Genomic DNA, 13177 nt, shown 5'->3' on the forward strand with positions numbered 1-13177 from the left:
ATTGCAATATAGTCTTAGATTTAATTTGTATAGATACATAGTTTCTTAAAGACAGGTATCTAATAATATTCACACTGCATTTTTCAGTTCTCTTAGGATTCTTATAAAATTCCGATGTGTCTTCTATTAAAAATAGATGTATACAAGTAAAATAATGTGTTCAGCCATAATAATGAATAATCAAATGTGCTATATTTTATTTTACCAACATTTATCCTTCAAAGTAATATCATGCCTTCTAAAAAGAAAGAAAAACTATTGAATATCTGGTGGGGGCGGGGGGAGAAGACTCCATTTGAAATGGAATCTCAAGTATCTATTTGGAAGAAATTGTATATAGTGTCAGATAAGAAGTGACAGATTTCAAGGATGGGCTGAATATCAAATGATTCCCAGTGCTACTAACCATTAGCCTGTCATCCTGAACAAGTTATATCCTCAACAGTGACTCAGATTCTAAAAATAAAGATGGCCACCCCACAACTGCCTAATGAAGTTATTTTATGTGTAGTTAACTTAGTGCCCTGAATGGCCCAAATGAAAAACAGAGCCTTGGCAAGTCTCTTGTGGTCAAGATCACAGAATTTGGAACCTGAGTGTGTGGGTTCCAGACCTGGTTCTGCCACTTACCTGTGCCTCCTTCCTTAAGTGAGTTAACCCATCTAAGCCTCTGTTCTCACATATAAGATGAAAAGGGTAGAGTGTTCTGGTTAGAGGAGTTTTGTAAGAATTAAGAGACCATCCGTATAAAGCATGTCACAGACCACCTGATACCTAGAGATCCTTAGTAGATTTTTGCTGTGGTTGTGGTTGTTTGGGGGACATCACAAGTGTGTTCTCATACGTTAACTATATTCTCTCATGTTGCATTATCTTATAAATAGATTCTGGAAGCCGAAATGGAGGAAGTGACGATAAGACTAAAACTGCAGATAGAAACTATTTAAATATTTTACCTGGTGAGTATTATTTCACTTGTGGTTTTCTTATACTCACGTGCATTGAAATCACAGATTTGAAACACAGGTTCTTTTGGTGTACATTATACAGTTTGTCAAATGTATCACCCTAGAACTTTGTATCTCTGTAGATACCCTGTTATAGTGTCCAGCAACTAAATCCTTATTCTTATACCAGCCCTGAGTTTTCCCAGATGCGTACAAGAAAAATTCCTCAAGCCGTTGCGTAAGTTTTTATTATTATTTGCTGCGTCACACATTGTTCCTTAGTTTCTTAAATGAGCCAATAAATCACTTTTTTTCTGACATATAAACAACAGTAGATAGAGATGTAAATAATTGAGCACATGGGAAGAGCACAAGTCATCTGATTTAGAATCTTTTTTATTGCTATCTCCCCATAAATGTTCCTGTCCTCCCTGTCTTTAAATCTCCTGTATGACTCTTGGGAATATTGCTTATCATCTGGAAGTTGGGCCCCTGATGTTCTTCCATGTTCCATGCCCTCTGATGGCCTGCAGCAGTGTCTGTGTGACAGGGCACAACAGGAAGGCCCGTGTGGAGACGCTGTGTCAAGTCTCTTCAACCACGTCGCAGGTGCTGAAACAGCCAAGGTTGTCTGGCTCCATTTCCTTCCCCAGATTTTCGACGCCAAGGCCACATTCCACGTAATCCTGGTGCTCACTCCTCTCCCGGCCAGCTAGCTTGTGGTCGTCGGCTTCCGAGTGCACGCCCACCTCAGAGAGCCCACTCCGGTGGATAATGCTAAGTGGCGGGGATTGTGTCACCACGAGGTGGTTCTCCACTTTGTGGAGCAGGAAACTGTCCTCCTCTCCATCTAAAAATACCTTCATTGAGACAGGATTTATCTTATCTCTCTTCGTAGGTGCATAATTTAAATCATCTATATTTTGTGGCTTTCTTACAATGTGTCACCCTTATCTGTTCTGGAGGTACCGATGTCTGACTTTTTTAAACTTAACTCTTTACTGCTGTGTGCATTTTCCCTCTTGGTCCTTCTTGGGAAAAGCCTGGAGGTGAGTATCTGGCTATTAGTAGTAAATCAGGAGACTGTGCTATAAGTCAGCATCAGAGAAGGCGGAGTTAAGGGTTCAGTGAGCTATGCTGGTAGCTTCTGAGTTTCCATTTGGAAAAAGCTTGCCAGCCTACCCAGGAAGGAGACAGGAGATTAGAAGGGTCCAGATCACAAAATGCTTCTAGATTTCAAGTTACAGAGAAAGAGTTTGATTTATGTCTCTTTTAACCAGTGAGTTTGCTTCGTCATTATCTAATTACTTGTAGCTTGTATCATCTTAAGAATTAAACATCAGCTTCTCTAATTCTTAAAACATCTTTGTAAGGAAAGCAGTCAGGAGTTATTTTTCCCATCTAATTCATAAAAGTACAGGGGATCTGTAAATTGAATTGATTTGCCCAAGATCACTCAACCAGTCAGTGCTAGATGCCAGATCTTCTTAACACCCAGTCTGGTCCCTTTTCCTACCGTCTTCTGTTATTTCAATCACCGCTGCCAGCGCTGAGACCCCCACGTTCCTCACGGGTAAAACGAGGCCCAGGACAAGTCGTCTGAGGTCGGATGAAGCAGTGCCAGCTTGGGGATTAGGAACACCTGACTTGTGCAGTAAGTGAGTCGTCAGCCCCTGTGCTGGCCGTGGCCCAGTTTCAACATGGTGACCCCCACCACCTAAGCCATCAGCCAGAGTTCGAAACGGGGGGCCTCCTGGGACCTGCCTGGTTTCTGATAAGCACTCCACGTCTCGTGTTGCCTGCCAGGGAAATGGCAGCCGTACCACTTCTTGCCAAACAAGTTTTTTTTTTTAACGTTTCTTTTGTCTAGTTTGGCCTGTCACTGGCCTTTCTCTAATTTCTTTTACTGCTTATCTAGTTCTTATATCGTAAGTCAAAGAAAAAAAAAAACAGACTTTTGACTAGGGCCTATCAGTGACACAGCTTATGTATACTTGTAACTGGAAATTGTTAAACACCGTGCCAACGTGTGTTAAGTACTTTAAACATACTCTGTGTTTATAAGTAAATACAAAGTAAAATCCTAAGATAAGGACCTTGAGGCCAGGATGAGCAGAATTTGTGGGGATGTGGGTTAGTGATGGAAGACTAGGTTTTACAATAGCAAGATTTTCCTCGAAGAACATCTCAGAATTTCCAGTGAGGCAGGTGTGTTTATAAAAACATATTTTTATATATTTTCTGTTTATTTACATTGACAGAAACTGCAGAATATAAAAGCCAATGGCTGGCATGGCTACCTAGGAAATGGAGTGATTGTAGAAAGCCTGGATAAAATAAGCTTTTGGTTGAAAATATTTGATTACCATTCAGCAAACCAAAGTTTACCAAGTACCTTCTGTGTACCAGGTCCTGTAGTTTCATGAGCTACAGACAGCACGGTAAACGAGAGAGGCAAAAGTCCTTACAGTCACGGCATGTAAACAGTGGTACTCTCTTTAAAATAACCTCATAAATAGATAACAAAAGAATTTCAGTGCTGAGGAGAAAATAGAACAATGTGAAAGAGAATAAGTGAGGGGTGAGGGAGTCCTACATCAATCATATGGGTCAATCAAGGAAGACTTCCGAGAGGAGGTGACTTTCTCTCTGAGACATGATTGGTGAAAAGCAGTCATCTGGACAGGAGCCGTGGGGGAAGGGCCCTCAGGAAGCAGCCCTGGATCAGGAACAAGCCCTGTGTGTGTGAGGACCTTAAGGAAGGCCGTGTGGCTGGGGTGAGAAAGGGTAAGACAAGAGGATGGAGTTTGGGTTTTTTTCCTGAGTGTCATGTGAGCCTTTTGGACCATGTTAAGTGGGAGAGTGATGTAATCTGGTCTGTACTTAAAATCATGATCTGTTGGCAAGAATGGGAACAAAGAGGTTAATTCAGAGGCTGTTGCTGAAACCTAGGTGATAAGATGGTACTGTGAACTAGGGTGATAGCAATAAAAATGGAGTGCTCAGACTTGAGATAGTTGAGAGGTTTGTTATAGATCACTTCATGGCAAATAGAAGGAGAAAAAATGGGAGCAGTGACAGGTTTTATTTTCTTGGCCTCCCAAATCACTGTGGGCAGTGACTACAGCCATGAAATAAGACACTAACTCCTTGGAAGGAAAGCTATGACAAACCTAGACAGCGAATTAAAAAGCAGAGACATCACCCTGCCGACAAAGGCCCATAGAGATAAAGCTATGATTTTTCCAGTAGTCGTGTACACATGTGAGAGTTGGACCATGAAGAAGGCTGAGCACCAAAGAATTGATGCTTTCAAATTGTGGTGCTGGACTCTTGAGAGTCCCTTGGAAAGCAAGGAAATCAAACCAGTCAATCTTAATGGAAATGAACCTTGAATTTTCACTGAAAGGACTGATGCTGAAGCTCCAGTACTTTGGACACCTGATGTGAAGAGCCAACTCACTGGAAAAAGCCCCTGATGCTGGGAAAGATTGGAGGCAAAAGGATAAGGAGGTGGCAGACGATGAAATAGCATCACGGATTCGATGGACGTGAAATTTGAGCAAATTCCAGGGGATAGTGGAAGGCAGGGAAGCCTGTTGTGCTACAGTCCGTGGGGTCTCAAAGAGTTGGATACAACTTAGCGACTGAACAACAACACTGAAAATAGTTGGTGGTGAATTGGATTGGGGAGGATGTCATGAGAAAAAGAGAGTAATGAAGGCCAACTCGTGTGTTTCTGTCTTTGCAGCTAATGGAAGGAAACTGGGCCCCTAAACTGAGATGGAGAAGAGCAGGTGCAGGGTGTGGGGAAGACAGATCTTCAAGTAGCCTGTCTTGACATATTAATTTTGAATGATTAGAGCGCTTTGAGCATTTATATCAAAACTGCGATGATGGGCACTGATTTGATTTACATACTACTTGGTGGTCTCTTCATACCAATTTATGAACCTAAGATGAATTCGGCCATCACCTCTCTTTTCCATCACCTTCTTTCCAAGAATTAAGTAGCACTAATCCTATTTGCTTCCTGAGTTCCACACAGGTCCCTGATAAACTCCTCTGCTGGTTCAGCACACTGGCTGCCTGTCACAGTCATCTCTGAAGCCCACTAGTGAACACGCTTTGTGTTTCTGAAAGTCACGATTGTTATCTGCTGTTCACAGGAGAATTTTACATCACACGGCACTCTAACCTCTCAGAAATACATGTCGCTTTCCACCTTTGTGTGGATGACAACGTGAAATCGGGAAACATCACTGCTCGGGACCCCGCCATCATGGGGCTCCGAAACATCCTCAAGGTTTGCTGTACCCACGACATCACGACCGTCAGTATTCCCCTCCTGCTGGTGCACGATATGTCAGAGGTAAGCAGGTGGGAAAAGTGCCGGCATTTTCTGAGAATGTGGCAACACTGTAGAATAAGCATCATCAGCTTTACATTTGTGGAGAAGGCAATGGCACCCCACTCCAGGACTCCTGCCTGGAAAATCCCGTGGATGGAAGAGCCTGGTGGGCTGTGGTCCATGGGGTCACTAAGAGTCGGACACGACTGAGCAACTTCCCTTTCACTTTTCACTTTCCTGCATTGGAGAAGGAAATGGCAGCCCACTCCAGTGTTCTTGCCTGGAGAATCCCAGGGACGGGGGAGCCTGGTGGGCTGCAGTCTATGGGGTCGCACAGAGTCGGACACGACTGAAGCGACTTAGCAGCAGCAGCAGCAGGTTTACCTCCACATTTGTATTGGCCTAGACCACCGTTAAAATTACTTAGCACTCTCTGAGTAGGCATTGACAGGCAATAGAAAGAGATGCTTGCTCGTTGGCAGGAAGAAGCCAGCCTCCTTTCACCAGGTTCTCAAGGACACTGTTGCTATAAAGCACATACTGGCGGCTTCTACAACTAAAATGTGGCACAATCGTTCGCTCCTTTTGCGATGGACTGTATTTTATGCTTTTAAATTAAAAAAAAACTCTCTTCCCATGACTGCTTTCTCTCATGCTTTCTTCCCTCCCCTCCATGAAAGCTAGTTAGAGGGGCTAAGTTGTGGACATAATACAGAGGTTAGATCCAACTTTAGTTAGAGAGTCTGGAGGAGTGAAACAGCCTCCAAGCAGGTGCCAGCTGGTCCTTCCGGGAGAGCCTGTGGCCAACGGGGTGAAGGACCTGTATCAGCAGCACGGTGCTGCTGGTTTTGAGTGGCATTCTTTAAAAAGCAAAATGGCTAGCCAGCAAGGACAGATTGTGAAAGGAAGGGCATTCACTCCTTGATTATTAAAAGTTATTTACCAGAGTAGCAGATGTGTGTAAACCCTCTTACCGTAAAGAAGTGGTGCAGAAGATTTTATGTTGTACTTTTCAGAGTGACTGAGTCCCCGCTTAGACTCATCGTATTCAGGAGGCCTCACTTTAAATGCAGTTCTCTGTATAAACACACACACAGCTCAAGTCCATGTAAGACAGGGTGGTTTAGATGATTTCCCACTGACCATCCATGTGTGTTTTTACCAGACACACACCATTTTGATTAAGAGAGCTCTGACTCATTTAATGAGCAGTGCGTCCGTGTTCTCAGCCTCTCAGCCTCAGTCATACCCAATTCGGCAGCAGGAGTGACTGACCAAAGTGTTTTGTTGTTTCCTTTCCTTCCACTGTCGCTTTATAAAGTCGCAGTCCCACCAGGAACTTGTAGCCATTCTTCTCATCACAGACCAGCCCATCTATAGCAGAGTCTTTGGGGAGAAACAAAGAAAGTTTGTGACGAGGTCCGGCCCCACGAAAGTATCCAGACATGCCTGCAGCTGGACTCCTGGTTAACCAGTTTATAAAAATGGTTCTATGTAGGTGGGAAACGACCTCGAAGGCAGCATTTCCAAAAGTCACCAGGTTCGGCCTCACTCCCAGACATCTGACACTAGCAGTGTGCCCTCTCCCACAGTGTCACAGAAGTTGCATGTTTTAAATCGGGACGGCCAGCTGCAGAACATTAAGCCTGCGTCCAGAGTCCCGTTTTAATTCACAAGAGTATATCAAGCCACACTCCTCCCATCAGTCATATTTAAACATCCATTCAGGTCACAGAGTCTATCCTGAAAACTCAGACGACACTGCCCAGGATATAGAGGCAGTGTTTGTCTTAGCTTTCACAAAAGGGTCCCACAGCATTTCGTCTCTTGTTTTCTTCCTGTGACAGACAGACTTGCCCCACTCGTGCCCACGCTGCAGCACATGTGAGGTGACACTGCTGTCGGAAATGGTCCTGGCCTGGGGTTGATAAAATGAATTGCAATTTAAAAAAAAAAAAGGAAAAAATAATCCATCAGCTGGAAGGAAGACATCCTACTCTTAGCAGTTCTACCCCCGTAGACCTTTGCGACCTGAAGACAGTGTCATCCTGGAATCAGTCTAACCTGCCGTACGGGGAGTGAACCAGCAGGCCACGAAGCCCGAGTTCCCGGCTTTTCCTCTTGTCTGTGCTGTGAACTTGTTGACTCGTTTGGGACTCGCCAGGTTTTAGTTGTCGTGGTTGTGGTAGACGCGGATGTTCTTTGTTTTTAACTTTCCGTTGTTGTTTAGTTACTCAGCCATGTCCGACTCTTTTGCCACCCCCTGTACTGTAGCCCACCAGGCTTCTCTGTCCATGGGGTTTTCCAGGCAAGAATACTGGAATGGGTTGCCATTTCTTTCTCCAGGGGATCTTCCTAACCCAGGGATCGAAAACCCACGTCTCCTGCATCAGCAGGCGGATTCTTCACCACTGAGCCATCCCGGAAGCCCTTTTAACCTTTCTTAGCATGTAATACCAGAGAAGGCAACGGCACCCACTCCAGTACTCTTGCCTGGAAAATCCCATGGACAGAGGAGCCTGGTAGGCTGCAGTCCATGGGGTCGCTAAGAGTCGGACACAACTGAGCAACTTCACTCTCACTTTTCACTTTCATGTATTGGAGAAGGAAATGGCAACCCACTCCAGTGTTCTTGCCTGGAGAATCCCAGGGACAGGGGAGACTGGTGGGCTGCTGTCTATGGGGTCGCAAAGAGTCGGACACGACTGAAGCAACTTAGCAGCAGCAGCAGCAGCATATAATACACCTCGGGAAAAGCACATAGAAACGGCTCGCACGTTCCCTGACTGACCACCGACATCAGCAGCGCCCAGGTGATGAAGCAGAACGTCACCAGCCAGCACCCCAGGAGCCGCCCCAGGCTCTCGTCCAGCTGCTTAACCCACATCCTCTCCACTGTTCCCTCCACGAGGGTAGCCGCTGTTTTCACTTTGAAAAGCACAGGTTAGTTAGGTGTCTTTTTCCTGCAAAGTCCTATCAAAAACATACGATTTATTTTGTTTCTGTTTTTAGGAAATGACTATACCATGGTGCTTAAGGAGAGCGGAACTTGTGTTTAAGTGTGTCAAAGGTAAGATACAACCTTATGTTTAACAACAAGGACCTGTATTTCTTCCTCGAAAATCTTGACAGCTGAGCAAGCCAGGTGAAAGAACGTGGGCATTCCTGTGGTCACCTGGTGCCCCAGTTGTAGGGTTTAATGAGCAAATCCTTCATAATGGATTTTTTAACCTTTTCCAATCAGAAAACAAAACCTCCAGCCCTCTTTTTTGTTTGTTTCGGGTCACACTATGCAGTCTGTAAGATCAATTCCCGGACCAAGGCTTGAACCTGGGCCGCATCAGTGAAAAGCTCCCAGTCCTAACCATTAGGCCACCAGGGACGTCTCCAACCCTCTTGAAATGCAACAGTATTTGAACATTGATAGAACTTACTCTCAGCTACCTTTCATTTTCCCGAAAAGAAAATAGAACCACATATTTATGGAATTTTTAATGACTTGTTTTGGCTTCATTGTGTGGAGACAAAATAGAACTCGAGAAATGATCATTCCAGGTGTTTTGACAGCACTGTGGGGAACCGTGCTGGTGTGGAGAATTAAGGATTACAGAAGTGTGTCTGGCCCTCAGGCTTGCCTCTCCCACAGGAAAGTGGGCACCTAAAACGTGGAGACGGGTAGCCTGACTGTAAACGTCCAGTTTACTTTCAGTAAAGGACAGGTGGGCTTGAACCAGAGCTCATCATTCAGCCACATCTGTTGCTCTGTTGCAGGTTTCATGATGGAAATGGCCTCGTGGGACGGAGGGATTTCTAGGACAGTGCAGTTTCTGGTGCCACAGGTGTGTGACCTGGGTAGATCTCACCCAGTCCAGCTCTGCTATAGTATTCCTTACAGACAGGGCCAGGCACTCTGCCCTGCCCACGGTATCGTCGTTGTCGCTTAGTCTCTCGGTCGTGTCCGACTATTCATGACCCCATGGACTGCAGCCCGCCAGGGTCCTCTGTCCATGGGATTCTCCAGGCAAGAATATTGGAGTGGCTACCCACTGAGAAAGTTTTAACTCACTAATATTCACAGATAGGACAGTAGGGAAACGGTGGGAAGGGAAGCCCTGCCCTCAACTCATTACTACATGACAAAATGCTCACAGGTTTCTGTGTTTTAGGGGGAGAAGTGTTTGGAGTTATCAAGGCACTCCGTTTACGGTTGAAGATGTTAGCGTCTACCACTCGAGGGTTCTTTGATTTAACCCAAAGCTGAACTTGACTCCTCTTTCCGTTTTTTCCCCCACATTTATGTTATATAGAGTCTAAAGAGTTCATAAAGGAGGACGTGAGCAGGAAACGATTCTGTCTTCTGTGTAGAATTCAGCACGAGTGGTACTTTTATCTCTGATTACACTAGTGTTATCGAGGGCTTTTTCTGGTAATCAGGCTTACTGCTTGACAGACACAGCGTGGGTTCTCAGAGACACGCCCCTGCCCAGAGCCATGCAGTTGAATCAGTTCCCGAAGATGAGATTCTCACGTTCCACCTCATGTCCGAAACTACTTGTATTACTTCCATATTTTAAAACACTTAAAACATTTTTTAAAAATCACTGATAGTTTAACAAATGCAAACTCTTCTCTTTTTTTTTTTTTTGTTACGTCTTACAGAGTATTTCTGAAGAGATGTTTTACCAACTTAGTAACATGCTTCCCCAGATCTTCCGGGTGTCATCGACACTGACCTTGACCTCCAAGCACTGAGTCCCCACAGACCAACACACTGAAGAAGATGCTGGGATCCTGTCAAGCAAAAGATGCCCAGAAAGAGAACTTGCCACCCAAGGCACAAATCCGATCATGATAAATGTCTGCTAAACATTCCAAAAACCCATATGTTGTACAGACTGGTGATCAGCCCCTTACTTATACATTCATTCTTAAGCTCTGTTTATGGGGGAAAAAAAAGAGTCTTGGTTTTTTTTTCCCTACTGTTTCCCTACTGTCCTATCTGTGAATATTAGTGAGTTAAAACTTTGTCTGTTTCACACATGGGCATTTGATGTAGGAGATTATTCACTACAATTTCATGGAAATACTTGACTTTCCAAAAGTTTGAATTGTATCCGGGTATAAGGCTGAGTCAATGAGTGTCTTACTCCATGTGATCCCATGGACAGCAGAGCCTGACGGGCTAGAACGCTCCAGGCAAGGATACTGGAGTTGGTTACCATGTCCTCCTCCAGGGAATCTTCCCCACCCAGGGACTGAACGTGCGTCTCTTACGTCTCCTGCATCGACAGGCAGGTTCTTTACCACCCGGGCCATCTGGGAAGCCGCAGGAAACAAAAAGCACTCTTACTGGTACGCCTACACATAATCACTTACAGAAACGCATTTGGCAGAGACAGTGCTTTCTCATAACACAGAATGTGTCTTGATCTTCTACTCAAGGCAGCAACTGTCCAATAACAGCCCTGAGGAGAACACCACTCCAGGCTGGGTCCACGACTCACTAACACTTTACAAACCCTTTTCCAAAGAGCCTGGCGGTCCCCCCGAGAAGAAGGTAGGTGTTCTGCCCTTGGAGCAAGAGATTGTCTTCCAAGCACGAATGCTACCATTGCGACTGATTCTCACACAGCAAGGTAGGTAGAAAATGGGGTGTGCTGGTACGGGCTCAGGGCCTGCTGGGGTTCGTACTGTGACAGGTCGCGTTGGAGGGGGGTGTAGTGTGATCAGTAAAAGGCATTGGCATTCATGCCAGGACTTCTCTGGGGGTCCAGTGGTTAAGACTTCACCTTCCAGTCCAAGGCGTACGGGTTCGCTCCCTGGTCAGAAGCAAAGCTTCCCCGTGCCTCATGGCCAAAAAAACAAAAAAGTAAAACAGAAGTAATATTAGCAGATTCAATAAAGACTGGAAAATGGCTGCCTCAAAAAAAAAAGTTAAAATGTATGCCTATTCAGTAAATTGTTTGGGATTAGCAGATGCAAGCTTCTATGGTGGGCTGCAGTCCATACAGTCCACAAGGTCACAGAGTCGGACAGGACTTAGCCACTAGACGGCAGCCAAAATTGGAAAGGTCGAGCAATGACGCTACCTACCGTTCTTTTCACTTTATAGTTTGTATTGGGGTGTAGCGGATTAGCAATGTTGTGGTAGTTTCAGGTAGATTGCAGAGTGACTCAGCCATACATACACATGTATCCGTTCTCCCCCAAACTCCCCTCCCATCCAGCCTGCCACATAACATTGAGCAGAGTTCCATTCTTACAAAGACACACCAAACTCTAAGCTGGTCACGTGTGTAGTTAAAAGTACCAAATGGTAGGGATTTTAGTGCAGCAGTAGATGAGGGAGTCTGTGGGGTTGCGTTTGGACTGAGACAGATGAGATTAAGACTGTACCCGGCGTGTTCTTGGAAGCTTCTTGGGTGGAAGTGGTTTCAGACACTCCATGAATGATGAGGAGGCAGCGGCTTGGCAGGCTGAGAAGAGGAGGAGCGCCTACTGTATGAGGTCCAGACGGGAGCAGGGGTGGAGTGAAGGGAGGTGGTGCAACACCGCCAGGAAGCTGGGAAAAGCAAACTGACTGCAAGGGCCTTCAGGGGATACTGTGCAGACCCTGGGGCCTCAGCGCAGACCATGGGGCAATGGTAAAGACCATCTCAGTGAGCTTCAGGTTCTTAATTTGTACAGGTAAGGATCCTGAGGAGAGATGATGATGTCCTCAAGGCTTTAAAAGCACACCCTGGAGATGAGGCAGGCACTGAGCCTGAGGTCTCTGGTCCCTACTGCCCTCTCCCCCCCTGCCCCCACTTACATACTCAAAACCCAGCAAGGCTGTAAGCTCGCTGCAATGGGGAAGGGTGGCCCCAGCTGTTGCGCAGCATGGCAGTGTGACTGGAGTGGGGGAAAGGCATGAAGAGGAATTTGAAGGGAAACGCAGCTTAGGTTGCCTGGGCGCTGGCTGAGCTGATCTGGCAAAGCTTGTGCCGTCTGTGTCACTGCAGTTGGATCCTGGCTGAGTCTCACGAGGAGGAAGAAAACGTTCCACAAAGGAAAGATGAATTCATGGAAAGAGGCCTGTTTCAGAGGCCCTCGGAAGAATCAGCCAAGCTGTGCTGAAGGAACGAGCAGAGCGGAGAGGGTGGCTCCTCGGGCCTGTTGTTTTTAGGTAAAGAATATCTCTTCTGTTGCTGCTGTTCTTCATTTGCTCAGTCATGTCCAACTCTTTGCGACCCCATGGACTCAGCCAGGCTTCTCTGTCCTTCATTATCTCCCAGAGTTTGTTCAAACTCACAGGCATTGAGTCAGTGATGCCATCCAACCATCTCATCCTCTGTCGTCCCCCTCTCCCGCTCTCAATCTTTCCCAGCTTCAGAGTCTTTTCCTGTGAGTCAGCTCTTCACCTCAGGTAGCCAAACTATTGGAGCTTCAGCTTCAGCATCGGTCCTTCCAATGAATATTCAGGGTTGATTTCCTTCAGGATTGAGTTTTCCCATTCAGGTGAAATTGAATGGGAATCAGCAAGCGGTACGCAGCATCATGGCATGCCATGCTCACTGTCATTCCTGGCAAGTTCACAAAGTCAGAAACATCCTTGACATTTTCTGTTCACCTGTGAAGTCTTGTCCCGGTGAAATGTATCTTGGGAAAGATTTTTTTTCAGTAGCTCAGTGACATCATTAAGAAACCTTTAAGGACTACCAATTCGAGGAACCTCAAACTTAGAAATATTTCCTTGAGGGTACATTACAAAGGAAGGGGAGGGATAAGACAGTGTGGTCAGATCCGGCCTAGCCTCATTCAATTCACAGCCTGTGTTTGCAGAGTTTCTTCCACACAGGCACAGGGCTGAGCAAGATCCAGCCTCCAGAAGCCTATACAA

The 13177-nt window shown here is 45.7% G+C and overlaps 1 protein-coding gene across 4 annotated transcripts in view; it reads left to right on the top strand.

Moving 5' to 3' along the window:
* C5H12orf4 (chromosome 5 C12orf4 homolog) overlaps nt 1-11370 on the top strand; it is a 40929-nt gene extending 29559 nt beyond the window's left edge. For all 4 annotated transcript variants that reach the window (XM_061418190.1, XM_061418191.1, XM_061418193.1 and 1 more), the window contains 5 exons: nt 885-959; nt 5117-5319; nt 8311-8368; nt 9070-9137; nt 9958-11370. In XM_061418190.1, the coding sequence (XP_061274174.1) occupies nt 885-959; nt 5117-5319; nt 8311-8368; nt 9070-9137; nt 9958-10050 (497 nt within the window). In that variant the 3' untranslated portion in view covers nt 10051-11370. The remainder of the gene's footprint in view (nt 1-884; nt 960-5116; nt 5320-8310; nt 8369-9069; nt 9138-9957) is intronic.
* Nucleotides 11371-13177: the final 1807 nt, after the last annotated feature.

The sequence above is a fragment of the Bos javanicus genome, chromosome 5, assembly GCF_032452875.1.
Source record: "Bos javanicus breed banteng chromosome 5, ARS-OSU_banteng_1.0, whole genome shotgun sequence".
Lineage (NCBI taxonomy): Eukaryota > Metazoa > Chordata > Mammalia > Artiodactyla > Bovidae > Bos > Bos javanicus.